This window comes from Chanodichthys erythropterus, chromosome 18 (genome assembly GCF_024489055.1).
Source record: "Chanodichthys erythropterus isolate Z2021 chromosome 18, ASM2448905v1, whole genome shotgun sequence".
NCBI classification, from domain to species: Eukaryota; Metazoa; Chordata; class Actinopteri; order Cypriniformes; family Xenocyprididae; genus Chanodichthys; species Chanodichthys erythropterus.
The window spans coordinates 265,149-292,358 of NC_090238.1; the positions used below are offsets into that span (position 1 = coordinate 265,149).

Genomic DNA, 27,210 nt, shown 5'->3' on the forward strand with positions numbered 1-27,210 from the left:
ATGTACAAAATTTATGTAATGAGCAAGTACATCATGAATCCAATTGCCAAACCGTGTTTTTGTCTTATCCTGAATCACTACAGTACAAATATCATTTTAGGAGCCGTTCATATTTACGGTCGCGCCGCTTTCTTCCTAGCGCTCCCGTGACGTCTGTCGTTGAACTGCGCTCTCCATCATGACGAGGAAGCATCAGCATTAGCTTTACTATATATATATATATATATATATATATATATATATATATATATATATATATATATATAAATATAAGAGAGAGAGAGAGAAAGATGAGAAATAAAACAGCTATGATCAGCTGTTCGACTTTGCTTTTGATGTTGTTACGAAAAAGGCAGAAGCTGATAGGTTGGTTCTTGTCACATCACCGCGGTGAACTTGAGGCATTCTGAAAAGCTGAGATGTTTTCATCTCGCCGAGGCATAGGCGCGCCTGGAAAAACGACTGCGCGATATGTGAACGTCCCCTGGTTCGCAGCACAGTACCAAGACTCCTGCAATTTTGTTTATTTACTGCTAGAGCGCCAAAAGTTATGGAGCTTTCAGGTGGTCAATTAAAAGCATGCCACTGAAAGCTTGCTTGAGTTGATTTGACTGAACAGTGGCAATACTATTATCATAGTTTCCCAGAGAGCAAAAAAGTAATCTGAAGTAGAAATTATAGCAGTGTATATCAGTGTTAACGAAATGCAACGGTTACAAATTTGACATTCAAAATGTAATTAGGCCTATGTGGCAAATTGCACCCAATCAGGAAGGAGCAGCCAAAAAATGCAACGGTTACCAATTTGACATTCAAACTTTTAATTAACAGCAGATACCGTGAACAGCCAGTCAGCAAAGAAGAAGCATACTTATCATTTATTTTCAACGGAGAACATTAACAAGGAAAAAATAATGATTTATTAATATATGAATTAGCAGAATTAATTTGAAAATTAGTGTGGGCCCTGTGCTCGATGTTTTTCTGCTAATTTCTTCACTGCGGGTTGCAGAGATGTTAGTTTCAGCTGTAGTGCGCCTGAGGCATGCAAGTCCAAGCGATTGCGGCACTTAGACTGCATGTGGATGACCTGGCTGAATCCCTGCCCAATGAGATATGTTGTTGGAAAAGCAAGAATCGGCAGCCTGATCTTTTGCCAGAGAGACGGATACTGCTGGGCATATTTGACCCACATGCTGCACCAGCCAGAGGTGCGAAAAATAGCCTGGGCTTCGTTGTCGCACTGGATGTCGAAAAGATGCTCCTGAATAGCGGGCTTACATTCGCTCACATCCGCTTGAAAGGGCTGCACAACACAACTGGGAACATCAAGGTTGAGGAGGTCCCTGAAGCGGATCTCCATGTCGGCCTTAACCATCGTCAGGTGGTCAGTGTAAACTAGGAGGAGGTCATCGGTAAGAGCCTCAGACACCTGTAATGAGTATTATTTTGAAGTTAAATTGTTCTCTCTTTTCCCCATGAATGTATGAAGAGTTTGGTTCCAGAACGCTATAAATCCATTTTGATTCATTTGAGTAAAAATGTGTTTTCTTTACCAAGAAAGCAGCGAGATGAAAATTTCTGTTTCAAACTTTCGCATAGCATCTTATTATAAAAACGGATTATTGTCCCCCCAAAATGCAATAAATCTACGACATTTTTTTTTTTTTCCAAAATGCAGTTAATCCAATATAAAATTTATTTTTCATTTTGAAAATACACAACAAAGTAAGTTCATTCACATATATGACAGCCTCTGAACTTCGTCAATACTAATCTTATATAGGCTAGATAGATATATAGATTTGACGTTCCCAAAATGAATTTCATGAGTCATCTTGTTAATGTTATAAATTATGTCTCTGTCAGGTGCCACTGCACGGTTAAAATAAACACATTTGCCGAATACATTGGTTTTAAAAACTGATTGAGTTTTGGGGACCGTGACAGAAGTTTGATGCTGTCGTGGAACAAGCAACAGCCGGCATTTTTCCTCCTCCCGATTTGAGTGCCTCAACTTGATTCATTTTTCTGTTTTTGTTGATCACAAAGTACAAAGCAGATGAGGAAAACTAGGATGCCGGGTGTATTCAGGGCACTGCTGTTTACAGTGCGTGGAATGGAGCGCTGTGATTGGTTGAGCGGATATATCGCGTTCTGCAGAGAAGGGAGACTGGCGTTTGTCGCGTTTTGGAAAGAAGGGAGAAAAGAATAACAGAATAACACGATGGGTATCACATTTTGCACAAAATTAATAAATGACTTTTTAATACTGACCAGATACAATACAGATTTTGGCGGAAACTTTTTTTTTAATGGCGTTTATCGCATTTTGGAAACAAACTCTTCCTATTTAGACTCTCTGAATTTGAATGTTTTATTGCTTTTTATTATACTGAAATATTTATATAAGTTAATGCGTGCTATAGGTCTGTATTTTCAGACACAATATAATCACTCGATATAATAAGCATTACGGAAATAAAATATATTAGGCTAATTATAGCCTAATAATAGTGGGTCTGTTATATCTAGTTAGTGTTGTTTCTGAAAAAGATCACCTTGGCCAGCTGTGGGAAATGAGCAAACTGCCTCCTGCCTATACTCTGCCTGTAAAGATCAAGCCTGGAGGTAAGACTGTGGATAATCGCCTTGGATTTGACTAGAGTGATGTCGTTTCCTTGGAGCTTTAATGTGACTTCATTCATCTTCTCAGAAAAGTCTACGAGGTACATGATGTTGCAGCAGCTGTTCCCCGAGAGCTCCATAACCTCCTCCAGGAACTCGACGATGCCATCAAACAGCTCACAAAAACGAGCAATGCAGTTTCCCTCTGAGAGCCAGCGGACATCTGTGCCATCAGCGGAGAAGAAGCCGTTCAAAAATCTCACCGTTTTCCTGTCGGAACAGTCTCATTCAATGCATGGGCTTTAATGTTGTTTATTGCTTTGACTGCCACTTGGAGAGACTCGTGGAGAACTGGACTGGTGCATTTGGCCACAAGGTTGTGGCGGTGCAGAACACAGTGGACTGTGAGGATATGCGGCACCTGCTCCTTCAGCAGAGCGGTGAACCCACAGTACCAGCCATAGCGGGGGCACCATCAGTGGCACATGCAAGGATATTAGAGATTGGAACTGATTTCTCCGGTAGATAAGCAGAAAGCGAGTTAAAAATGGTCTGGCCTTTGGTGTCAGTTTCCAGATATTTAGAAAACTAAAAATCCTCTGCCATCTCGTGACTGTTTGAGGCCCTATAACGGACATATGCCATCAGCAGAGCGTTGTTGTCAGCGGTGGTTGTCTCTTCCAGCTGAAGGCTGAATGGAGAGTCCCGCAGGATGGCACATAGCTGCTCCTCTGTATCTGCACCCATTTCATTAATCCTGCGTGCCACGGTGTCATTGCTGAGTGGGATGGATTTTAACACCGGTGTGGGATCGGGGTCCATCACGGTAGAGATTACTTCTTTGATGGCAGGAAGTATTAACTTTTCTCCAATTGTGAACAGTTGTCCACATTTGGCGATCAGCAGGGAGATGTTGTATGACGCTATTAGCCCACTATCATTTTGGCTGGTACTCTTAGCGAAGAGACTGCTGATGGTTCTGCTACTGTGTTTCTCTTTTAAGGCCTGGAAGAACGGACGGTCCTTATCAGCCTTGACTGGGTGGATCCTCATAAGGTGCTCCTTGAGACGTGAAGGTTTCATGGCTTCGTTTGAAAACACTTGTTCGCAGAGTAAACACATTGGGAGTTCGGTGTGTTGGTAGGAGATGGTATGAATCCATAATTAAGATATTCAATAGAATATTGTCTGCATTTTTTCTTGTTCGGCGCGCCATTTTTATGATAGTGTATTTGCCCGTGTAAAAGTGGACCGTTTTTTTTTATTTTATTTTTTTTAAATGCACTGTGTGTGGACTAATTTTGAACTGAAAAGTAACTAAATGTCACGAAGGCTATTATTTATGGAAGACTGGAATGCAGGAATTGTTGTGACACATTATAAACTGAAAGAATATCACTAAAAAAAAATGTAAATGAATGGACAAATTAATAGACATTTAAAATTGTTGTGCAATTATTGTTTTATGTTAAATGTTTGATTATTCTCTTAAATGTAAAAATCTTAAATAAATTAATAAATAGGCCTTTATTAAAAATAAGTAGACATATGAGACACATTTATTCACATGTTTAAAATAGTTTAATAAAGCCAACATTTTAAAACATTTTGCCAGTTTTTTCTAGTTAAAATAAATCAACTTCCGACTTTCTCCCAGGCCACTCAAAGATAAGTTGGGCTGTCATTGGACAGTAAAAATACATTCATTTAAGCGGTATAGTTTGCACTAAACCCCTTACTTTTCGAAGAAAAAAAAATACAATCATGATTTTTCATGAAAGTATGTTGTAATTATAGGTTTAAATACCTTGGTAACACCTTGTGTTTTCATCAATGGTATAATACATACAATTAAAATTATTTTGTGTTCATAATCGGTAAAATAAAAACAATCTTCTAACAAGAATAAACACATATGAACAATAAAATTATTATTGTATTATTAATTTTTAACTATCTGTAATAACTTGAGAGAGACAGATCTGGTCAAGATGAGGACACAATCCAAGCAGCGTTTCGTGTTCAGATGTGACGATGGAATTAATACATTACCTAAATGTGATTACAGAATATATTTAAAATATCCATCAAATTGTCATTTTCTCCGTACAGTCTTGCGTGTTAACAATAATGCCTGACAAGTAAATTACTTGGTGAACGAAGAAAACATTTTAGCATAGGCATATGCATTGGCATTAGTTAGGCTATTGCCTAAAAAATGTATAAGTTTTACCTTATGAATAGAATTGTTTAATTTTAAAATTCGTTCAAATTTAAAATTATTTATTAAAAATGTTTGAAAATATAAGTTCTTAATTCAATACTTTTTAATGGCTTTTCAACTTCCCTCTTCGCCACTGCGAGATTCTAGTCAGCGCTGGATTCAAGCCACCATCAGATTGTTGTCAGCGCAAAACACAACTTTGTGCACGTGAATGCTGATCCTTGTCAGCGCTGGATTCTAGTAGCGCTTGAGCGTTGCAAAAGAAACGATAGCTTACATGTCGTATCAAACTGGTAGATTTTAGAATGTTGAAGGCAATTCTTTTACAAGTAATTACGTTTAATCTGGTGCAAACTCGTGAACGCCCCCCAAGAACACCTCAATGCCCCCCTTTCAAAAATATTGTTTCTAACGCCCCCCGTTGTTCTCTGAACGCCTCCGTTGAGAAACACTAGTCTAGATGGTCCTTGATGGCCATCTCATCATAGACAAGAGAGCACATCATGTCCTTGTCCGTCATTGTGCCTGCCAGATTTGTTATCTGGTAAATAACCTTTTTGAGGAATCCAGGCTGAAAATTGGCAATATTTTACATTATTAGATACAATTTAGCCATACAAAAACTGCTAATTGCTGTTGTGTGACCTACTTACATGAAAGAATCCCACACGTTTCATCACATGTTTATTTAGTGTCCAGGGAGATGGACGGGCAAATATTCTTCTGAGGTGGCGGTAGCACTTTGGGCTATGGTGGTAAAGCTGCTGCGCAATTTCTTTGAAATTGTGGCTAAATCGCCTCCCACTTTTTTGCCTTCCTCTGAGTAGCAGTTGAGTTTTTACGGATTCCTTGCACTCCCTAGGTAGGTCCTCCAGGACTAGAGCGACTTTATGATTACTTGTATTTTTCAGGACCTGCACTCTTTGAAATTAGGAAATATTTTGTTTAGTGCTATGTAAGTAACGTTCAGATTTTTTTCTCTTTATGAATTGCTATGATAAATTATATATTTACTTGTTTTTGAGAGAGATTATTTTATTTTTCAGATGTTTCATTTGTCTCCTTTTTCCAGGGCATTCTCCAGAGGCTTTATTCTCTGACACAAGTTGAAATTAATGCAAGTACAAGTAACTAATTAGATTATGTTGTTCATAAGCATCGGTTCCCAACAGGGGGTCCCGGTCCACAAGGGGGCCTCAGCGAGCTCTTTAGGGGGTTGTGTCATATCTTGAAAAGTGATGAGCAGTGAGCATTAAGATCGATCAAATTACATTAGCTAATTGTATCCATGATGCCCTGGCTGACCAAAAAATGGACACATTTCTAATTCGTCCTCCACAAAAACGACCTGAGTCCCACTAACTCGCCTACAGCAGCTGATAGTAATGACCAAGGCAATACTGGACCCAGGTGAGGAAGCTCCCACCAATTATACTGGAAACACTAAATACAGGAAATACAAAGACAGTTACCTGAACTAAGGTTTTACTTCATTTTCTCATAGCAAAGAGTCCCTGCCGCAGCCACAGTGCATTTTCTGTACCAAAGTCCTTGCTAACGAATGCATGAGGCCGTCCAAACTACTGAGACATTTTCAGACAACTCATCCCCAATACTGCAACAAGCCCAGGGCGTTTTTTGAGCGCAAGGCAAAAGAATTGACACACTCCCAAAATGAGATGAGGGAAGTCACAGCTACTGACAAGAAACTTTTAAAAATATCATATACAGTTGCTGAAAAAAAAACAAACAAGCAAAAAAACGGTAAAGCAAAGAAAGGACATACAATTGCAGAAACTTTGATTTTGCCATGTGCAACAGAGATTGTCAAGAGATTATTTGGAGAGGATAAGTCAAAACAATTGGCTAAGATACCATTATCAAATAATACGGTCAAACATTGCATCGAAACAAGAAGTGAGGGGTCAGCTTTCTGTGTGACTTCATGGTAGTAACTTCGCACTTCAAATGGATGAGTCTATTTAGTTTTGGACGATGACAAATGGCTTGCTCAAATCAGCTACCTTTCAGACATATTTGGTGAAATTTACATGCTTGCCTTCTCCGTTACGCTTTTTTGGGTAAAGGTTGCAGGCTTGCCTTCCAGTGGCTTTGGCTGTACCCGTACTGGCATGGAAGGGCCAGTTGTACATTTCCAGGATGTACCAAATTTGATTTATACATATTGGACGAACCTTCCAAAAATGCTGACTGCGTTTTGGCTAATGTGAAAGTTTCTGGCCAAATAGACCATTCAAAAGGCCTTACATTTCGAAGACGCACTAGCAGTGAAAACTTGCTGCTGGAGATGAACAAAAATTAACTGAGGGAAACACAAACAAGGTTCCTCCACTCACAGTACTGCAAAAAACCTCAAGTGAGAGCAATCTTGAGAACAGAATGGGCACAAATCCATTTCTAGATTCAGAAAGAGCAAGACTTGAACCAACACTTCAGTCCTCTACAGCATCAGTATGGACAGTCTGTGGCAATTTCCCCTTTTATAATCCTCAACTGATCAACTCCTACTACTGAGAGACTTGAAGAAGAAAAATACTCTTCTTCTGTACCTCGATTCAACAGATATTGTTGTGGCCAAACCTGAAGATTGCAAAAGTGTACTCAGATGTCCTGTTACATCAGCCACAGGAACAACAGTTGTCAGAGACGCTCTCATCTGATCAGAACACACCTTCTATCCAGCACTGACTAACCTTTTTTTCCTTTAAAATGTTTAAATAACACCTCCAGCCTCAAAGTTGAGACAGATTTCAGCTGGGCAATGATTCATGGATGTGTTCATGCTTTCCTCCAGAATGACACACACGTGTACCTGTCTCACATGACACACTGCGTAATATCAGCAGAAACCAAGGGACGAATCAGAAGAGAACTGCTCAGAGGTATTTAACTTCTACAGAAATATTTGTTAACATTTTACAAACATAAATAGTGATGAAAGAAAAAGTGTTAAATGTCACACGAGTAATTTTGTAGAGTGTGGTCAAAATTTCAATTTCACCTGAGATTTGGAGCCAAATTGCAGGGGGGTAAAATGGCATTACACTGTATATTACAGCTGATACTTTATGCTTTTAAAGGGGAATATCTGAACAGCATATAATGTTTCATCATTATAATTTATTCAATTTCTGACGTGTGAGCCTCACAATACACGCATGTGGTGCGGACATTTAAATATAATATTTAAATATTTCTAGTTTATTTAAAAACACCTAACTTGTCATGAACTTTCTCATTTGTGTAAACTAGATGTTTTTATCATTAAAATGTTGCATGAATCTTTGTCGATGAAAGATAAGGTTTTTGCATTGAAGTTTTGAACATGCATCGCTGTATAAAACTTTGGACTGATTGTCTATAGGATGTAAACAGTGTAGAAGAATGACAGGGAGAGGAGGAAGAAAAGGTTAAAGTGGAGGAGGCAGTTCAGTCATTGTGAGGGAAACCTTGTGTGGCCACAACGATATTGAACCGCTTTCTTAAAACTGAAATTATCATTGAGAGAGATGCTGATCACTCACTCATGGTCTGATTACTCTAGGCTCCTCCCACTCGTCCTCCTCCACCAATCAGAACGCTGGAAGACTCATTGATCACAGCTGCACTGGAGTACAGGAGCTTTGAAAAGCTCTTGTGGTGAATCAGTGTCTGTCTGACGCTCGCTCAGATCTCTCTCATTTTCCTCCCTGCGGTATGGTAATATAATGTTTCCTACTTTCAGCTCCAGTCTCTTCTGGGCTGTTTGTTCTTTTGGCTTTTATCAGTTTGGGCCTCTATGTTGGGCTCATTATGGGGGAACCTTTTGACACAACCATTTTCAGTCTCTTACCCATTTGCTCATGAGTTTCTGTCCAGCTGACAATCTCCATGAAGAAAAGTTTGGCCTCAGACTATTTCAAACCAGAAGAAAAGAAGTGGATATTTCTCAGCATTGATGATGCTGCAGTAAAAGATGAAAACAGACGCTGTATGGCGGTTTCCACACTTCATGAAGCAGCACAGCCATTTTCAGCTGTAAGGACAAGAAGAAGAAAGGTTTCATCTCAGCAGGATTTCTGAAGATCAGTGTTTGTTTGAAATGAACTCAAGATATAATATTATATGAATAAAACACAGACTAAGGTTCACATTGCATCTGTAATGAATAGGACCCAGAATAACAATTTGTCCTAAACACTGATATGTAATGTTGATTCAACAATATTACTGTTGATATTTGTCCAGCATTGTTTCAACATTATACTGAACCAGCATCACTTCATAATGTTGATTCAATGATTGATTTTTGTTAATCTCAATATTGTTTCAACAGTAACTGAGGGTGCAAAAGTAATGTTGAAAGAATATCACTTTATAATGTTGAATCAATAATCTTACCATTGATTTAAGGTTGAAATTTCAACATTGGTTCAACATTAGCTGAGGGTACAAGAATGATACTGAAACATCACTTTCTAATGTTAATTTGATGCACTTGGCATTGTAAGACTTGATTTTCCTGCTAAGACAAAAGCTGAAATCAAACAATAAAGCTCATCTGGAGAGAACATCTCAAAGAAACCGCATAAGACACGGCCTTGCCCAAACTCTCCTCACTCATCTATACGAACACTTTCCCCCAGACTTCAGGCACTGAAAGCTCTCTAAGAAAGACTTTACACTGCGTATTATATGAATCTATTGTTTTTCACTTTTCATGTTAGGTATCATTTTATAAGCTATTAAAATAATGTAGCATCATTAAGGTCTAACATGAACAATGGACAAAAGGTTGTTTTTACCCTCTGACCTCCTGAAGGCCGCTGTGTAATTCACACCCTGACTAAGACACATTGGGGGAAGCATTTCAGTAACCCTGTGAATGAATATAAAAATGCAGAATCAAATCGCATTAATTGAATCACACTGAATTTGAACCTAATTGCAAGGTTAAAAGGAAAAGGTATATGGTGTGCTTTATCCTAACATTGTACGAAGTGAATGTCTTCCAGTTAGTGACGACTGCACAAAACATGCAGACTAATAAAAACATCATACACTGTTATAAAACAATCAGCAATTGTAGTTTAGGCATACGTTTGTGCTGAAACTATATTTAATAATCCATTAAACCTATTGAGATACAAGGAGAAGCTGAACTAAAATTCTCAGCTCCACGTGAATGTCCGGGAAACTCATGAATATTCATGTACGCTCCGCCCACTGAAACCGGAAACACCGTCACACCGGACCGACTCCCTCCCCATTTACTTGCCATTTTTTAATCATTCAGATGCTGGGTGGTTAATAACACGTTTTTCTGTGGAGAGACAAACTCAGACCACATATTGAATATGTCACTTATGTTATATTGAACACATATATTAATATTGCTTTACAGGGACTTTAATACCGTCACCTCACAGCAAGGTGTTTCCACCATACAGACGTGCGCTTCTGACGCATTGAGGATTCAAAGTTTTCCACACTTGAACACATTGCATGCTGGGATTCATTTCAGCACTTTCAGCCCATTCTCTCCATGTTCTGCTTTTTACCAGTTTTAAACGTCTCAGTCTAGAGTTTCTGTCACAAATAACAAATGCACATTCTGATCAGATGACATGTAACCAATTAAGATTGGCTGTGAAGGTTTATGGGTGTTTTCTGGGGAGTTTGTGCTTGTAAAAATGTGTGCTTTTTTTATTTCTATTTACAAAGTTTTTATGAAGTAGTTTGGATCCACTGGTGTGTGGGCTGAAAGTCTTGACCTGGAGAGCTCTTTAAACACACAATGCATTGTTTGGTGTAATGAAAAAAGATTGCTATATTTGGATCCAGAATTACTGACTTTGAATGCAAAAATACACCAAAATATAAAATTAAGAAGATTGTCTTTACAAATTACAAAGAGAAATGTTAAATTGTTATTATGGACATAAACCTTTAATATTATGATCTACATATTTAATCACAGATTATTTTTGTAATTTTACATACATTTGTATGTAGTAATTTTCCTGTATTAAAAAAGAGAATTACTATGATTTCTCAGTCAACTTCAACAGAGCTCCAAACTCAACAGTGTGGACGGTCCTGTTTGATAAAGGTGGGGTTTGAACTGAAACCAGCAAACAGGTTTGAAACCCACCAAGCAGCTCCATCAAACAGGTTTGGGCACAGGAAGCACATCAGACCCCCAGAAAACAATCGTCCCAGCCCGTCCCCAGAGTATAAGACCACCTGTGAACCCTTCAGGATCAAAAACTTTTGTGTCACGAACAGACGAGGTGAGTTCACACACTCTAAAAAATCCTAGTTTTATGGAAAATAACTTGACCTTTTTTTACTGTAGTTTTCTGTTGCTGTAAATTATATTCAAAACTCTGTAAAATTACAAATCTGTAAATAAATTTTTGACTTATTTTAAAGATTATTTCATTAGTGATAAAATAGAGTAATTCTCGGGGTGTTTTATACAGGAAAATTACTGCCTTATACAGTATAAGTTTTCTTAAATTACAAATTAATGTAAAATTACAAACGGTATCTTTATATCTGTAAGTGTTATCATGACAAATTGCATTTCTCTTTTTATTAAACAGGAAAATTACTGTATTATATAGTTTTCTTTCTGTCTTAAATTAGATACAAATGTGTGTAAAACTATGAATAATCATAATCTGTAATTAAACATGTAGCTCATTATGTTAATGTTAAAGGTTGATATCCATACTAACAGTTTCTTCTTTATAATTTTAAAGTAAGTCTTGTTGGATTTTTATTTGGCTGTATTTTTATATTCAAACTCTGTAATTCTGGTTACAAATCTAGCAAACTAAATGAATTAAATTTGATGAACTGGTCAAAAGGTGTTTTCACACATGCTTACAGCCAGGGTTAGGTGCTGCTGTGCTATTCATTATTCACTGTCATTTAGGGTTAAATCAGGGTTAGGAAAGAGTGTGTGTACATGTATGTCTATATAGTTACATTCACATGACCAGTAGTGACCCTTTCACTTTTGAACACATTTGAGCAAACTGAAAATGTTGAAATGTACTTCAGGAGGTCTTAAAGTCATTTAATTTTGGAGCTTGGAAGGGTTCATTTTGAGCAGATGTTTTATACCATCATCACTGTCCTCACCAGAGCTCATTTCCCAGTACATTCAGCAAATGACAGTTTTGAGTATATATATGTTTGAGGTCGTGAATATGAGCCCATTTGTGATCTCCAACATATCTTCAAAATCAATATTTTGATTGCTGACAGCTTCACCAAATCCTGATTTTCATGTCTCTGCAGAACAGCCATGATGATCTACACAGTGACGGCGCACACAGGAAAGCGGCTCTTGGCGGGCACCACTAGCCTCATCTACATCCAGCTGCGTGGTACTGAGGCCGAGACTGAGGAACAGAACCTGAACCACCTTCAGGGGTTTCGACAAGGATCGGTAAGTGTGCCCAATTAAACCAACTTGAATATTATGTGATTATAAAGTCACAAATTTGCAAAAAAAAAAAAATCTGGAAAATGGTTCCAAGGAACCACATGGCTCCTCCAACTCTGTATTATTATTATTTGTATTTTACCTATATTGGCTCTAATAAACCCTAATGAACATGTCTGTGCAGGAGCGAGCATTTAAGATACACTGTAAGGCGTCCCTGGGAGAGCTCGTATCTGTCGAGATCTACTCCAAGCCGTTTATGGGTCTTCTTCACAACCAGTGGTTCTGCGATAAGATCTTGGTTAACACGCCCGGAGGTGACGAGATTTTGTTTCCGTGCTACAGCTGGCTTGACAGCAACGAGAGGCTCATTTTAAGACCTGCTAAAGGTAGGCGACTCCAATTCAGGTCATGGGCAATATTATCATTTACCTGTGTACTTGAATCTCTCTCTCACACACACACACACACACACACACACACACACACACACACACACACACACACACACACACACACACACACACACACACACACAGGTTTGTTTTGCTATCAAATGTTTTTTATACAGTACACACTGTACATTCTCTCCCCCTACACTACTCCTAAACCTACCCCTCACAGGAAACTGTCTGCAGTTTTAATAAAACATTCAGTGTGTTTTTAAAGCTATTTCAAATATGAGGACTCATGAAATGTTTACGTTGTAATACTAATGTCATTATACATATGTGTTTTTGAGACAAGTCATCACCCTATGATCAAGTAATGATACATACAAAATATAGCCTACATTTGTTTTGCAAACAAACAAGTTCAGATTGTGAATTAATGTTGGCATTTGCATTCCAGCTTCACTCGTGTTCCAGGACATCAGCCCAATAGCCCAAAGACAAAGGACGAGGCAGCTAGAAGAGCAACAAAAGTTATTTAGGTTTGTGGGCAGCACACCAACACAAGTGTCTGTGTTATATTGAAATAAATTCAGTGAAATTAAATTCCTACCGTTGAAACACATTTGAATTTTCCACTCCCAGGTGGCGAGTGTATGCTGAGGGCATGCCCCAAGTTATTGATTACGACACTGCCCTTGCTCTGCCAGCTGAAGTCCGATTCTCTTTCACAAAGGAAACTGAGTTCAACTTCAATGCTGGAAAGCAGTAAGTGACCCTCCTGTAGTGTTCATCTCTTTGTTATACACTCTAGAAGCCATAAGGTTCTGCTTTTATTACATTAACTGTTTTGTTTTTTACCATGTTTGTCTTTTCTTACCTACGGTTTACACATTTCTGTTACATCCGGGTTCCACGGACCCAAGCACCACAGGAGACATAAGTTTTATATAGGGGACGTAGAGGCCCCTATATAACGTAGAGTATGCTTTATTCAAAATGAACTATGATACATTTTCAAGGATGCGCCATGTATACTCAGCTAAAAGCAGGGTACCCAATGTAATGGTAACTCCAGAGATGAATTTAGAGAGTTCATCAGTAGTGGGCCCATGACGGCAAGCTTAACCATTTCGACAATGGACTGTATCAGTGGACTGTTTTTGTTTGTAATATGGTGTGTTTTTAGTTATAGATTGCACTGGTGGAAATGCTGAATATTTACTGCTAGATTTAATTTTTAGAATGCTTTAGTGCAAAATTAACTGTGGTGATTTAAAAACAGGATCCATTTATATTCAGTATATTTTGCATTTAAGTGGATGGCATTCGCAAAATAGCTTACCGAAGGCAGTAATAATATAATATCTAATAAGTACAAAAATGCTCACAACTAAAGCTGTAAATCATAGGTTATATCTAGTATATCAAGGTTAGTTCCACTATTAATGTTTTATCTGTGTCTCTGTGTATTCTGTGTGTGTAGGTTAGCTGCTCTGAAACTAACTGGATTAGCTGACAGCAGAAGATCGTGGGAAAGCATGAGCCAACTGGAAGTAATTCTTTGTGAAAACAGAGGGAAAACCATTGGTAATCATCTTTAACTGAACTGTTCAAAATGACTGTATTACAAGTAAAGTACTGTCTGTACTGCAGCATATGGTCTGATATAGCATGCTTTGCAGAATACATTCAGGAGCACTGGGATGAGGATGAGTTCTTTGGCTACCAGTTTCTGAATGGCCTAAATCCCATGATGATCCAGCGCTGCTCAAAGCTGCCTGAGAATTTCCCTGTCACAGACGACATGGTCAAAGACTCCCTAAGAGGGAGCAGCTTGAAGCAGGAGATGAAGGTACACTACTTGCTACTGGCATGACTTGGAATTACTGGGTCTGGTTTGCATTGGTTGTGTCTAATTTTCTGTGTTTCTTCATTATTTGGTATGATCTACCCCCACACCCAGAAAGGGAACATCTTCCTGTCTGACTATAAGATGTTGGACGGGCTGGTGGGAAATGTAGTCAATGACAGGCAGCAGCACCTCACGGCTCCCCTGGTCCTGCTGTACAGTAACCCCCATGGCATGATGCTGCCCATCGCCATACAGGTGAATATCTTGAATTTGAAGTCAAGTTTTTACAATGCAGATTGTCAAAGCAGCTTTACAGTGAAAACTGGTAAATAATATTGGCTCTTAAAGAAAACTGTGTAATTTCCCATTATTAAAAATTAAATTAAATTCAGATGAATAAATCTTGAAAGATGAGGTAAACAATCTAATTATTGAAAAGAATGGCATGTGTCATTTTCTTAAAGGGAGAAAAAACAACCCAGATTCCCTCAGAAACCGTTTGTACAATTTTCATGCATGTTCAAATTCATTCTGCACAGTTAAGGCAAAAGCCCAGCAAAGAGAATCCAATCTTCCTCCCAACGGATTCAAAGGCAGACTGGAAACTGGCCAAGATCTTCGTTCGAAATGCAGAGTTTGCCGTTCACGAGGTCGACTTTCACCTGCTGAGAACTCACCTGCTGGCAGAGGTGTTCACTGTGGCAACGTTGCGCAATCTTCCGCCTCCACACCCTCTCTACAAGGTATTGGATCTGTCATGCATGAGTTGGTTTGATTTGTGAGCTCTTAGCACAATGGGTATGTTCCAGACATGCCACATCACAGAGAGAGAGAATGAGAGCGAGTTAATTAATATACACTATATTGCCAAACGTCAACTGTTTAGTATTAAAACAAGTGGAAGCAATTGGGAACAAACTTCATGTGGCCTTCAGATTAGCTCAAGAACAGTGCGTAGAGAGCTTCATGGAATGGGTTTCCATGGCCGAGCAGCTGCATCCAAGCCTTTCATCACCAAGTGCAATGCAAAGCGTCAGATGCAGTGGTGTAAAGCACACTGACGCTGGACTCTAGAGCAGTGGAGACGTGTTCTCTGGAGTGACCAATCACGCTTCTCTGTCTGGCAATCTGATGGACGAGTCTGGGTTTGGCATTTGCCAGGAGAACAGTACTTGCCTGACTGCAATGTGCCAAGTGTAAAGTTTGGTGGAGGGGGATTATGGTGTGGGGTTTTCAGGGGTTGGGCTTGAACCTTTAGTTCCAGTGAAAGGAACTCTTAATGCTTCAGCATACCAAGACATTTTGGACAATTTCGTGCTCCCAACTTTGTGGGAACAGTTTGGGGATGGCCCCCTACTGTTCCAACATGACTGCGCTCCAGTGCACAAATCAAGGTCCATAAAGACATGGATGAGCAAGTTTGGTGTGGAACTTGGTTGTCCTGCACAGAGTCCTGACCTCAACCCGACAGAACACCTTTGGGATGAATTAGAGCGGAGACTGTGAGCCAGACCTTCTTGCCAACATCACTGCCTGACTTCACAAATGTGCTTCTAGAAGAATGGTCAAAAATTCCCATAAACACACTCCTAAACCTTATGCAAAGCCTTCCCAGAAGAGTTGAAGCTGTTCTAGCTGCAAAGGGTGGGCCAACTCCATATTAAACCCTACCAATTAAGAATGGGATGTCATTAAAGTTCATGTTATTTGTATACTTTTTGACGGTAGGGAGTTTTTGCAGTTGTAGTCTGTGGTCGCAGTTGTCTATTTTACCTCAGAGGTGTTGCTCCCCTTCACTATTTGCCTTTTGGAGAGCGGGTCTGACTCATCTATAGCCTGTGAACAAAGCCTACACAGAACATTAAAATTAATTAATCAATAATTTTTGTCTTCAAATAATAATGGCAGTGAATGCAAATCTCTTACTTTTCCTTCTCTAGCTCCTCTTTCCCCATATCCGATACACGCTCCAGATCAACATCATGGCCCGTAATCGGCTGATATCCAAGGATGGGGTCATTTCCATGGTATGCAAATAGCATTGTTAAAGAGGCACTAGAGGTTCAAACTTCAATTATAATCCAATACACTTTTTTTGTTGAATCCAGCCAATTTCTCCTCATGATGGGATTTGTGGTGCCAGATCTTTGTTTATAGCCCTTAACCTAACTTTGTCATGTGTCTTTTCTCCATTAACTCTTAGTATGCAGGAGTAGGTGGAGAGTCACTGTCAAAGTTGCTGAAGCGTGCTACTGCCTCCCTGACCTATAGCGCCCTCTGTCTTCCCAATAACATCTCTGAGAGAGGCCTGGAGAATGTAACCAACTACTACTACAGAGATGATGGGATGAAACTGTGGAACATCATCAACAAGTATGACTACCAATGGAGTTAGTCTAGTGTTTTTTTAGTAGGCTTTATGCTTTCTACTCTCCAACTATGTGTATGTGTGTTACATAAGGCATCCTGTTTTTAGGGCTGAACTAATACGTCCTGGTGAACTTTCTGATTCATATTTCAACAAATACAGTGTCAGTTATACAGGTTCAAGGGTTTAATAGTCAGTAAGCTCATGCTGTACTGTTGCAAGTCGCTTTGAATAAATTCCAGCTTAAGAAATAAATGCAACGCAAATCTAAAAAAAAAAAGAAAAAAGAAGGTAAGCTATAAATATGTAAACCTGAAACATCTGACTGTGTTGCTTACAGGTTTGTTGCGGCTTTCTTGTCACACTACTATCAATGTGATGCACACGTGCAGAAGGACACAGAGCTGCAGCAATGGATCAGTGAGATATTCACCAATGGCTTCCTGGGAAGAGATGGCTCAGGTGTGTTATTTACCTTTACATTTATTAATTTGGCAGACGCTTTTATCCAAAGTGCCTTACAAGTGAGGAATACAAGAAGCAAATAGATATAGACTCAAGAAGTGTTCACAATACACCTTTCAGCATAAGCTAGAATAGGCAGAGATTAAAGGAAATGAAATGGGCTAGACCAATGAGTATGCATTTCCAAAGGAACTGTTGCCATATCAGAACATTTAATCCAACAAATTTGTGATCATCTCAGTATTTGCACAGCATAGCAGAGACATGTTTGAGGCACAACCTCTTTTGTAAACCCCACTGTAATTATCTGTTTCATAGACTAGAACTGAACCAGGTCAACAGTTAAAAGTAGTTTGTAGTTTATGGCTCAACTCTCCATTTCAGTGTGTGTGCACACGCATGTATAAACATCCCAAATTGAGTTCCTCACAGAAACAGCCTTTCATTCTTCTTCACAGGAATACCATCATCTCTTCAGACTGTGACAGAGCTCGTCAAGTTTGTCACCATGGTGATCTTCACTGCATCAGCCCAACATGCCGCTCTAAACAATGGACAGGTGAGTTAGTACAAGTCAATTCACTTCCAGTCACACAGAGCCATTATAGCTGCACTCCCTGATCCTAATCCCATACGCCTTTTCTCAAATCCAGCGTATTGCTCTATACATTCCTCTAGCTGTCCGTTCAGTGTCCGAGCTCAAAAAACCCTCTGTTGTCCTGGCTCCTCGAATGAGTAACAAACATGAGCATGAAGGGGAGGGGTTTCAGTTAATTGGCTGTTGAGCTCAACAGATTTGTGGACGTTGTCTGTTCTTTACATTACCTCAAGATACTTCAAGCCGTTAGAGCAAGTATTCCACAACGTCAAGAAAAACTTATACATATCCACTTTTCATGGCCTAAGTGATGTTAATTATGTGTTCTTATTATTCTTTGTGAATATTTGGCTTACATGTCAATTTTTCACCACTTAATTTCTCCCCAGTTTGACTTTGGCGGCTGGATGCCTAACTTCCCCAGTGCCCTCAGAAAGCCGCCTCCCAAGGAGAAAGGCCAGACCACTGAGGACATGATCCTAGAGACCCTTCCTGATGTGAGCACGACGGTGAATATAATGGCTGTCCTGAGACTGCTGACCCAGGATTCTGCAGATCAAGTGAGTTTGTACATCATCAGAGGAAATGTTCTTGTGTATGGCATAATATTACTCTGGATGTCAATGTCTTACTTACACTGCTTTGCATTACCTTACCATTACATTACAAAGGACATTTAGCAAACTGTGAGCATAGTGTTGCAGTGGACTCTTTCAGAATATTAGTGTGCTGTCATACACAGCATGTTAAACATTGGTGTAAACATGTTTATTATCAACGATTACAATCTTGTTACCCTGTCCGTAGTACCCTCTGGGACATTTCCCAGAAAATCTGTATGATGAAGACGTCCCCTGCAAGCTCATTGAAGAGTTTCAGAAGGATCTGAGGGAGTTGTCGGATCTCATTGAGGAGCGGAACAAGAACTTGGAGCTTCCCTACACCTATCTGAACCCCACAAATGTGGACAACAGTGTAGCTATTTGAAAGGAGACAGAATTCTTTCTTACCATGTTTGTATTTCTATTTATAACTTTGTCAATAAAAATAAAGACCAAAGCAAAAATAACTCAAAGTGAGATCATGGATATTTCCTTAAATAATGTGAAAGGCACTGCTTGCATTTAAGTTGTGGGTTCTGAGATAAAAGGTTTTACTACTGTGCTGCAGTGTTAATTTCGTCAACCAAAAATTGATGAAATATGTTCGCCGACAACCTTTATTTCCATGACTAAAGCCCGGGATATGCCACACGATTTGCGGCTGTCCCAGTCTAAAGACTGCCATCGTAAAAGAATCGTGGTGATTTCTGTGATCGTGGCTCTGAATCGGTGGTCCTATGTCGTACAGTGAGAGAGGTTCAAAGATGGCCGTTTCCCGGTCTTGCGACACATAGCCTACAATCATTTTCTGACACTGTCATAAATTCAGCATGATCATCGCACAGTGTGTTTGGCTGGTCAGTAGACGTAGGTCATAGCAGCAATGAAAATGTGACATGAAATCAACGCGACATGGTTGTAGCATATGCACACATATCAGGATAATCAATAAACTTTGGAATGTTCAGAACGCTTTTAGCATGCTGGGCTGGGTTGTAAAATCTCATCTCGGCTCCGACCGGTCTGCAAAAGATGAGCCCGCTTGACAACTTCGCGGCCTGGCCGAAACTAAACAGAGATGTCCACTTCCAGCTCTTGGGACATCAAAGGGTCACTCATGTGGACTACGGACCAGGGGTCTCATTTATAAAGCGTGCGTACGCACAAAACGGGTCTGGAAGCGTGCGTACGCCAGTTCCCGCGCAAAGGTTGTGATCTATAAAAACAAACTTGACGGGAGAATGTGCGCACCTTTAAGCAAACTTTGAGCCGTGCGTACGCACATTCTGGAGACAAAGTGATATGAATTGAGATAGTAGATGTGCTACTTTCGATCACTTTTCCAGTGACACGCTGTTTTATGACAGCGAGGAGCGCTGGGAGCACAATTCCTCTTTAAACTAAACTGCAGATGTTATGACAAAATATTTTTTCAGAATGACGATCAGTGGTGCACACTAAACTTAGATATTATGGAAGACACTGCTGGATTCGGTGGTCAAACGGTCCGTTGTCCAGTTTGAATAGGTCCAATAATATCTTACTGTACAGCCACAGCTGCAGGAGGTGTTGATGTCGTGTGAAGGATCTTCAAACAATTACCATTTGAAAGGATATAATTTGAGGAAAACGGTAATATTTGCATGTTTTCTTTTTAAAATACTTTGTCAATGACGCGCCGAGTCAGACAATTGTATTTACACTGCAATAAATAAGTAGTCCGAACTGTTTCCACTAAAAATAGCCTATAAACTTCCTAAAAGATATGTTCACCTCATCAGCAAAACTGCATAAATTTGATTTGAATTGTTTAAAACTATTAAAATACTATCTGGCCAGTGGAAATGAATGAAACTCTATCCTAAAACCTTTATCTGAAGTATTTTATACAATTTTGTTTTTATGGATATTTTGATATATTTATTCTAAAACATAAAGAGGATATTGGATGATCTTTATCAATTAAATGCCATTTGTGCTACACATTATTAGTCCATATCTAATATTTTCCAATGTCTTGTACCTTTGACAGTGTTAACCATGGTGTCACGTGGTTGGGAACGTGTATGTAAATGATATGCAGATGAGGTTATGCATAGTAAAACTAGGCGTCGTAAGCTCCATATATGGTTATTTCGGGGAGGAGACAGGGTGGAGATGCACGTACGCACAATCTTCCGCTGACTGGGATTTATAAAGGGATTTGTGCGCAGGTTCTGGCGTACGCATGGTTTTATAAATCTGATTTTTTTTGTGCGTACGCAGAATCTAGCTCTTGCGCGTACGTACACTTTTAGTAGGGATCCTACGCACAGTTTTATAAATGAGACCCCAGATCACATTCCAACACACAACACACACACAGAGACACATACAGAAACACACAAACATAAATTTTTGACTGTATATGTAAAATACAACGATGCCAAAATATACCCATCATGTATTTCGAGCTTATGCAGGTTTCCTAGTGTTTAAATGAGTGTATTTGTGCTAGTGTTAGTTTTAATGATGAAATTTTGTCTGTAAACCATGCTTCTACATGTTTTGTTTATATATCAAGTTTAGATTCATTTTAACGCAATGTATATTACATGGCTGTCAAATGCATTGTTCAATTTGTTTAATGATATTGTGAAGAAAGTACTCCATCTCGATATCCGATCTGATAGTCATAAAGTATGCAAATTCAGCTAGGAGACCAAACAAAGGAACTTTGCCCACCAAATAGTGCTGCACCTCTATTGGCCGCTACAATTCAGGAGGTGTGTTAGCTTGGGTTTCCATAAAAACAACGACACGCACCTTTTCTGTTGTCTCTCGACTGCCCCTGAACTGCCTCAGGCGACAGCGCTGCCATCACGTGCTCTCCTTCCGGGACGACCATTTCCTTGGACCCTCTCTCTCTTCTTTCTTCTCTGTCATCTTACGTGTCAGTTAAACCTCATTTGAAAACCCCGCCGGAGAAACCCTCTCGGAAAGTACCAACCAAGCCAGGCGCATTGAAACTCTGCTACACACCGACTTGAACCATAAGCAAGTATTATAATTTCTCTGAAATTTGTTTAAACTGATTTCTGTGCTGGCTTTCTTTAAGGTTAACTGTTGTAATTTGCCATTCTTTGACCATCCTCCCTGTCCTGTCTCTATGTTCCCTTTGTATATATTTGTATATTTTTCTGTATTCGGTATTTAGACGTATAACCTCTGTAGTCGTAGTTTGCATATATTAAACACATTATTCATGCTCGATTGTTCTTTTTGCTCATTTCAACAAAGCCAGGTCACTTTAACGTTTCGATCATATATCCTTGCTTTACGTTTGGATGCTATAATGGGAAGTCTTTCTCGTGGCCAAAGGAAAGACCCTCCTTTTAATAACACTCTAAGGAGATGCAGTTTGGGGGACAAACGAACAGTTTCTCTAAATAATTATTAAACCAGGACTAAGCATATATGTAATTGATTATAATTCATTGTAATTAATTCACCATATATGGCTAATTCCCCCTTGGGTCGGTATATGCATAATAATTATTCATAAAGCTTTATGAATTATTATATTCATATTCCACCCATAAATTGATTAATAACTGTACAAATCGCTACATGGTGCTAAAACTGAAAACTGCTTACCTCAAGCTCTTTTCGCTTCTTTTGCTGCTTCCTTTTTATTTTCAGCACACATAAAATTACAACTGCTGAAGTGTGATTCTACATAAGCTGCGTTCCATTCGACAGGGTCCCTACGCAGTGTTCACTGCTCCCTACTCCCTGAGCACGGTATATCAGTTGAAGTGGACTTCGCTGACAATAATCGCTCATTTCGAACGCCCTGCAAACGTCAAAGAAAGTCAACGACAGTGTCGCGCAGATTATGATATAACATAAATAAATATTATGATTTACTTTCGAATTTAAAATTGACTCTGTAACTTGAAGCTGTAACTGCCATGCCATATAAAAATAAATTCTCATTTTGTAAACTGTATAACGGTATTAATCCATGGTCTGGGTCTCATCTCGTGCACTTTCTTTTCCACGCGCAGCCGCATTGTAAACAATTCTGAGGTAAATAAAGTAAAATAAAAATGACTACAGAGCCTCAGATGCTTTTCAACACTTTTACTTTGTCATGCCTATTCATAGAATAAAATATACAAATGTAACACATCGCCATAACCATTCATACTTTCGTTCAAAATTTATGAATACTCAAAACGTAAATTCCTCCATCGGAGAACCGTTTAAAAACACTTTCAATGGCTCCACTCCATCATAGTTCTGACTGGTGACGCGGTGCGCAATGACAGTTGGGTAATTTTACCTCTCTACTTCCTGTGAAGTGATGTATCGATGTTCCCTTATTCCCTATGCCATTCGCAGTGCCCTTCGAACTGAACATGTTCGCTCCCTTCGGAATGGAATCTCACTTAAGATGGCGAAAAACGGTGTGAAGTCCACTTCGCAGTCCACTTACGGCCGAATGGAACGCACCCATAGTGTTTACCAGTAGCGCATGCTGATGACGTTTTACAACACAATGCAATATTGTTGATGGGGCTGCAACGTGGCTAAAAGACTAAAAACTTAAACTGATTTCAAAAGAGTGATTTTGGTATTGTCGAATAAAGGAGACAAAAAAAAAAAAAAGAAAAAAAGAAAAAAAAATATCACAGACTGTTTTTACGAGCGTTGATGTTTACGGTTCCCAGATTTCCAGAATTTAAAACCCCCAATCTGAGCTTTTCTGTTATAAGAACACGTTTTACTTAATCTTTGCTATCTGGCAAACACTCTGTCTACACTGTTTTCAGATCATCCACACTTCTTCCTCAGATAAGGTAAGCTTAACATCATTTGAGATTTTGTACTTGAAGTGTCATTCAGTCAGTCTATATTCCACTGCTCGTTTGCTAATTAAATCTGCGACCAAAGTGTAGGCTGATATCCAACAGTGGTGACTGACGTACGACAAAATGCTGAGTTTTGGCGTTAATTTTATTCTACTCCGCCATGTATTTCTAGCAGGTAAAATCCCGTAAATATACGACATTCAATCAAATTACCTAATTTTTTGTGGTCAAAACTGACCGCACCCACATAAGCCAGCAAATCGCACTACATTAAGTGCTGTTCTCGACAATAAGTGGTTAGCACTTACTAGCATGAAGAACACAGACTGTATAGTGATTCAAAGAGGCTCTGCGTAGGAATGACACCCAGTATACAAATCAACAACACATGAAACAAAGTTTTATTCAAACTTATTGATCTAACAATCATGCATTTAAAGTCCTGCTGCCATCAGCTGTGCCAATTCTGCTGCTGAACCCCTTCATCCATCATGTCCCTCACTGCTGCTCTTCTCAATGGGGACAACGTTGCTCTAGAGGATGAAGAAGATGATGATAATGATGGACCCCTGAACCCCTCAACCTTAAAGCAAGAGTGGGGGAAGATGTGAGGGACAATCTGGCGGCAGCAAACATTCACGTGCTCTCCATCAGCAAGATTAAACTGTTTGACAGTTCATGTTTTCATAGCTCTCTCCATTTATTCCTGAAATCTGAGCTGCTGAAGACAAGGTGGATTAATTTTGTTTTCCAAGGAAATGCTCCCTCAACTCTACCGAAATTCATCTACACGAATCATTTCACAATGGACAGCTTTGTGAACGAATGTCAATACAAAGGGACAATAAAAAAACATACAGCCTCCAGAGTTATTGAATTATATTTGTCTCAATAAAACTGAACATATCAAAGATATGCCATTACAAAAGAAAAAAAAAAACAATGAAAAAATAAAAAAAAAAATGTAAAAAGCTCTTAAATTATGCTTCATTCTTTGTTAATGTTTTTTAAAGATTCATTTTCGCAAATCGTGGATTCTGAAAACATTGCCACTTCACAGTTTTTCGTTTATTGTTTTGGCACAAACCTCTCATGGAGGTGGGCTTAACAGTGCTCTACTCTGATTGGATAGGGAACTTTTGATGGACAGGTGCTCTCTGACCTGGAAGTACAAATCATGTCAACATCCCAGAAGCTTTCTTTACAGGTCTACAGGAGCTAATCAACATAATTCATGTAAATGTAAGTTCTGAAGAAACTTCATCAACTGCATCTGATATCAATGAAAATTGTGCTTGACACTCTTGAGGCATACCAGTGCCTCAAGTGCACAAAGTTTCACTGCCCACTTTGTCCAAAGGACAAAATAAAATTTGAGGAGTGCTTCCAGGCAACAGGTCATCTTCAGTCGCATTTATCCTGAGTGGTACTGCATGGCTGTAAGTAGACCAAATCATTTTTATTACATGCTACATAAACTATGTATTGACAAAAGATAATTTTTGTTCTCATTTTTTAAATAATACTTATTTTAGGTTTCAAAATATGTAAATGCAACCTCTTGTGTCACAAAGCTGCACATTACCATTGTTGTTACTATGGCAAACCAATAATACGTCGGACAGACTTGGAAAAACACGTCCTTAGACACAGCACAAATATAAGTGCAGAAAGACAGTTAACCAAGACAATCCGAAGACATGATCAACAACCATCTACTGTGACTAGAGCAACAGGGCTCCATAAATCCAGCATGGTTGTAAAACAGCAGCACATTTGCAGACCATTGACCATGGCCTATGAACTGGTGATCCAGCCATCTAGTTTAGTTTATATACTAGGAATGTGACAAACTGACCTATATACACACGAGCGCTTTGTTCCCGCGGCTGTGTTCCCAGCAGGTAATCAGCGCCAGACGTGTCGGTGACTTAGGAAATCTGTCTCATCTTTGCTTTGTGAATACCTCTAAAGCCCATATACTAGTGACGTAATTTACGTCATCGTGTTGATTCTCATGTTCCAATTTTCCAAGATGGCTGCCGTAAGAAGAAAGTTATAAGCGAAGCAACATTTCTCTCGTGTTTGGCAATACTTTTGAAAGAATATACATTTAACTTGAATTAGGTGAAGTTTGGGATTGATTGTAATATTCGCATGTGTTTTTTTACGATCCGAAAGTGATGTTGTCAAAAGCAGAATCGGCCATTCAATAATCGTCAACTATTTTAGTAATCGTTTTGTTGACAGAATTGTCTGATTTTGAGCCAGAATTAAAATAAAAGTTTGTACTTTTTGACGAAAACCCTGTCTCTTTAGATCTTGTCATGTAAACTAATCTCTATCTAATCTAATATGTAAGCAGAAGTAAAATTGCTTTGTATTAATATTTGACCATTTAAATTGCTTGCCAGCATTATTAGTCAATTAAGAAATACTAAAGAAACAATGAAATTCATGTGGCAATGCCAATTGTCTGTTTAATACAATAAATATGTGAATATAGCTTTTATTTGAGAGAATTTTGATTTGATATGGAAATATATGTGTGGATTGATGCTCTCGGATTCATTAATTAGTGGTTAATTAGAAATAATATTTTTTTTATATATACCTTTTAAAAGGAGGTCATCTTAATCTTGTTAGGCTTTTTACCTTATTACCTACACTGTGGTGTTTGAATTATGCAAATAGACCAATAAATGAGGAAGTTATGATATTTTGAAGTGTTTGGTCAAGCGGAATAGGTCACAGTTTTTCATTGTTTTATTGTTTTAATTAGGTACAAAAATGACCCCTAATTTCCGATTTTAAAAAACGTTCTTAATAATTATCCGATTTTAATAATTTAAAAAACATTTTAAAGGTATTGTTATTATCTATCATATGGTTATGATTATATATAAATTTTCTAGTATTGATTTTTTTTGTCACATACCTATATATACCAACAAGGCCTATGAGCAGCGGGACCAGCCACCCACTGTGGTCCATGTATCAACTGACCAGCCATCGACCATGAACCAGAAACACTGGGGTCTACCATCTGTGGCTCAGGAGCAGGGACATCAATTACAGTGAATTTTAATATTGTAAGATGTACATTGTAGATGTAGAGTCATGTGAATTCAAGAAAATGTTTTTTTTTTTTTTGTATTGAACATTTAATGGTTTAAATGTGTATATTAGATTCAGAGAGGTTTTTTAATGAGTTTGTTTTTTTTAATTCTTTAAATAGGTAGCTACGTGCTGTTGTGGGCCGTGTTGCCCATGTAAGCCATCTTACGGATACTGTCGAATGCAGAGGGTCGTCAATGGAGACCCAGGCGTGTTACATTGAAGATTCCAGCGGGAATATTAAACTTCAACTTTGGGACAAATTAATTGGGAGGCTTGTTTTTGGGCAAACTTACAAAGTGTCCAAAGAATGTACTTTGGTGGGAAGCTCTATGTGACGACAACGCGCCATAGTGAGATTGAACTGGCGACCCCATCGCCTGGCTTGAAAAAGCAGACTGAGTTCAACATTAAAGAAAGTGAAGGCAGTGTCACCTCTGTTGAGGTTGTGGTGTCACACCGATGTTCCAGATGCCAGGCTTGACAAGAGGAGTTTGACGTGAATTTCATCGATGTTTACACTGCATGAGATTACAGTTTTTACAGATGTATGAACCTACAGTTACTGCATCTGTGATGTTATCTGGCAAATCTGGGGAGGAAGAGTTGACGGTGCCAAATTCAGTGGTTAAAAGACATGTTAATT

At 38.9% G+C, this 27,210-nt stretch overlaps 1 protein-coding gene and 1 pseudogene across 1 annotated transcript; one reads left to right on the forward strand and one right to left on the reverse strand.

Moving 5' to 3' along the window:
- Positions 1-955: 955 nt before the first annotated feature.
- On the reverse strand, positions 956-7,005 carry LOC137007098 (zinc finger BED domain-containing protein 5-like; annotated as a pseudogene).
- A 3,893-nt stretch (positions 7,006-10,898) lies between these two features.
- Positions 10,899-18,976, forward strand: LOC137007099 (hydroperoxide isomerase ALOXE3-like). Its single transcript, XM_067368393.1, has 15 exons — positions 10,899-10,993; positions 12,164-12,314; positions 12,496-12,700; positions 13,164-13,245; positions 13,349-13,471; positions 14,190-14,293; positions 14,389-14,558; positions 14,670-14,813; positions 15,098-15,301; positions 16,499-16,585; positions 16,762-16,931; positions 17,267-17,388; positions 17,850-17,950; positions 18,379-18,549; positions 18,797-18,976. Exons 1-15 carry the CDS (start codon positions 10,899-10,901, stop codon positions 18,974-18,976), a joined length of 2,109 nt encoding a protein of 702 aa, XP_067224494.1.
- The last annotated feature ends 8,234 nt before the right edge of the window (positions 18,977-27,210 follow it).

Coding starts and splice junctions, on each gene's coding strand:
- LOC137007099 (XM_067368393.1), top strand. CDS start 10,899: ATGATTTCTCAGTCAACTTCAACAGAGCTCCAAACTCAACAGTGTGGA. Junction 14,559..14,669: donor GCTTGAAGCAGGAGATGAAG/GTACACTACTTG, acceptor CCCCACACCCAG/AAAGGGAACATCTTCCTGTC. Junction 17,951..18,378: donor CCGCTCTAAACAATGGACAG/GTGAGTTAGTAC, acceptor ATTTCTCCCCAG/TTTGACTTTGGCGGCTGGAT.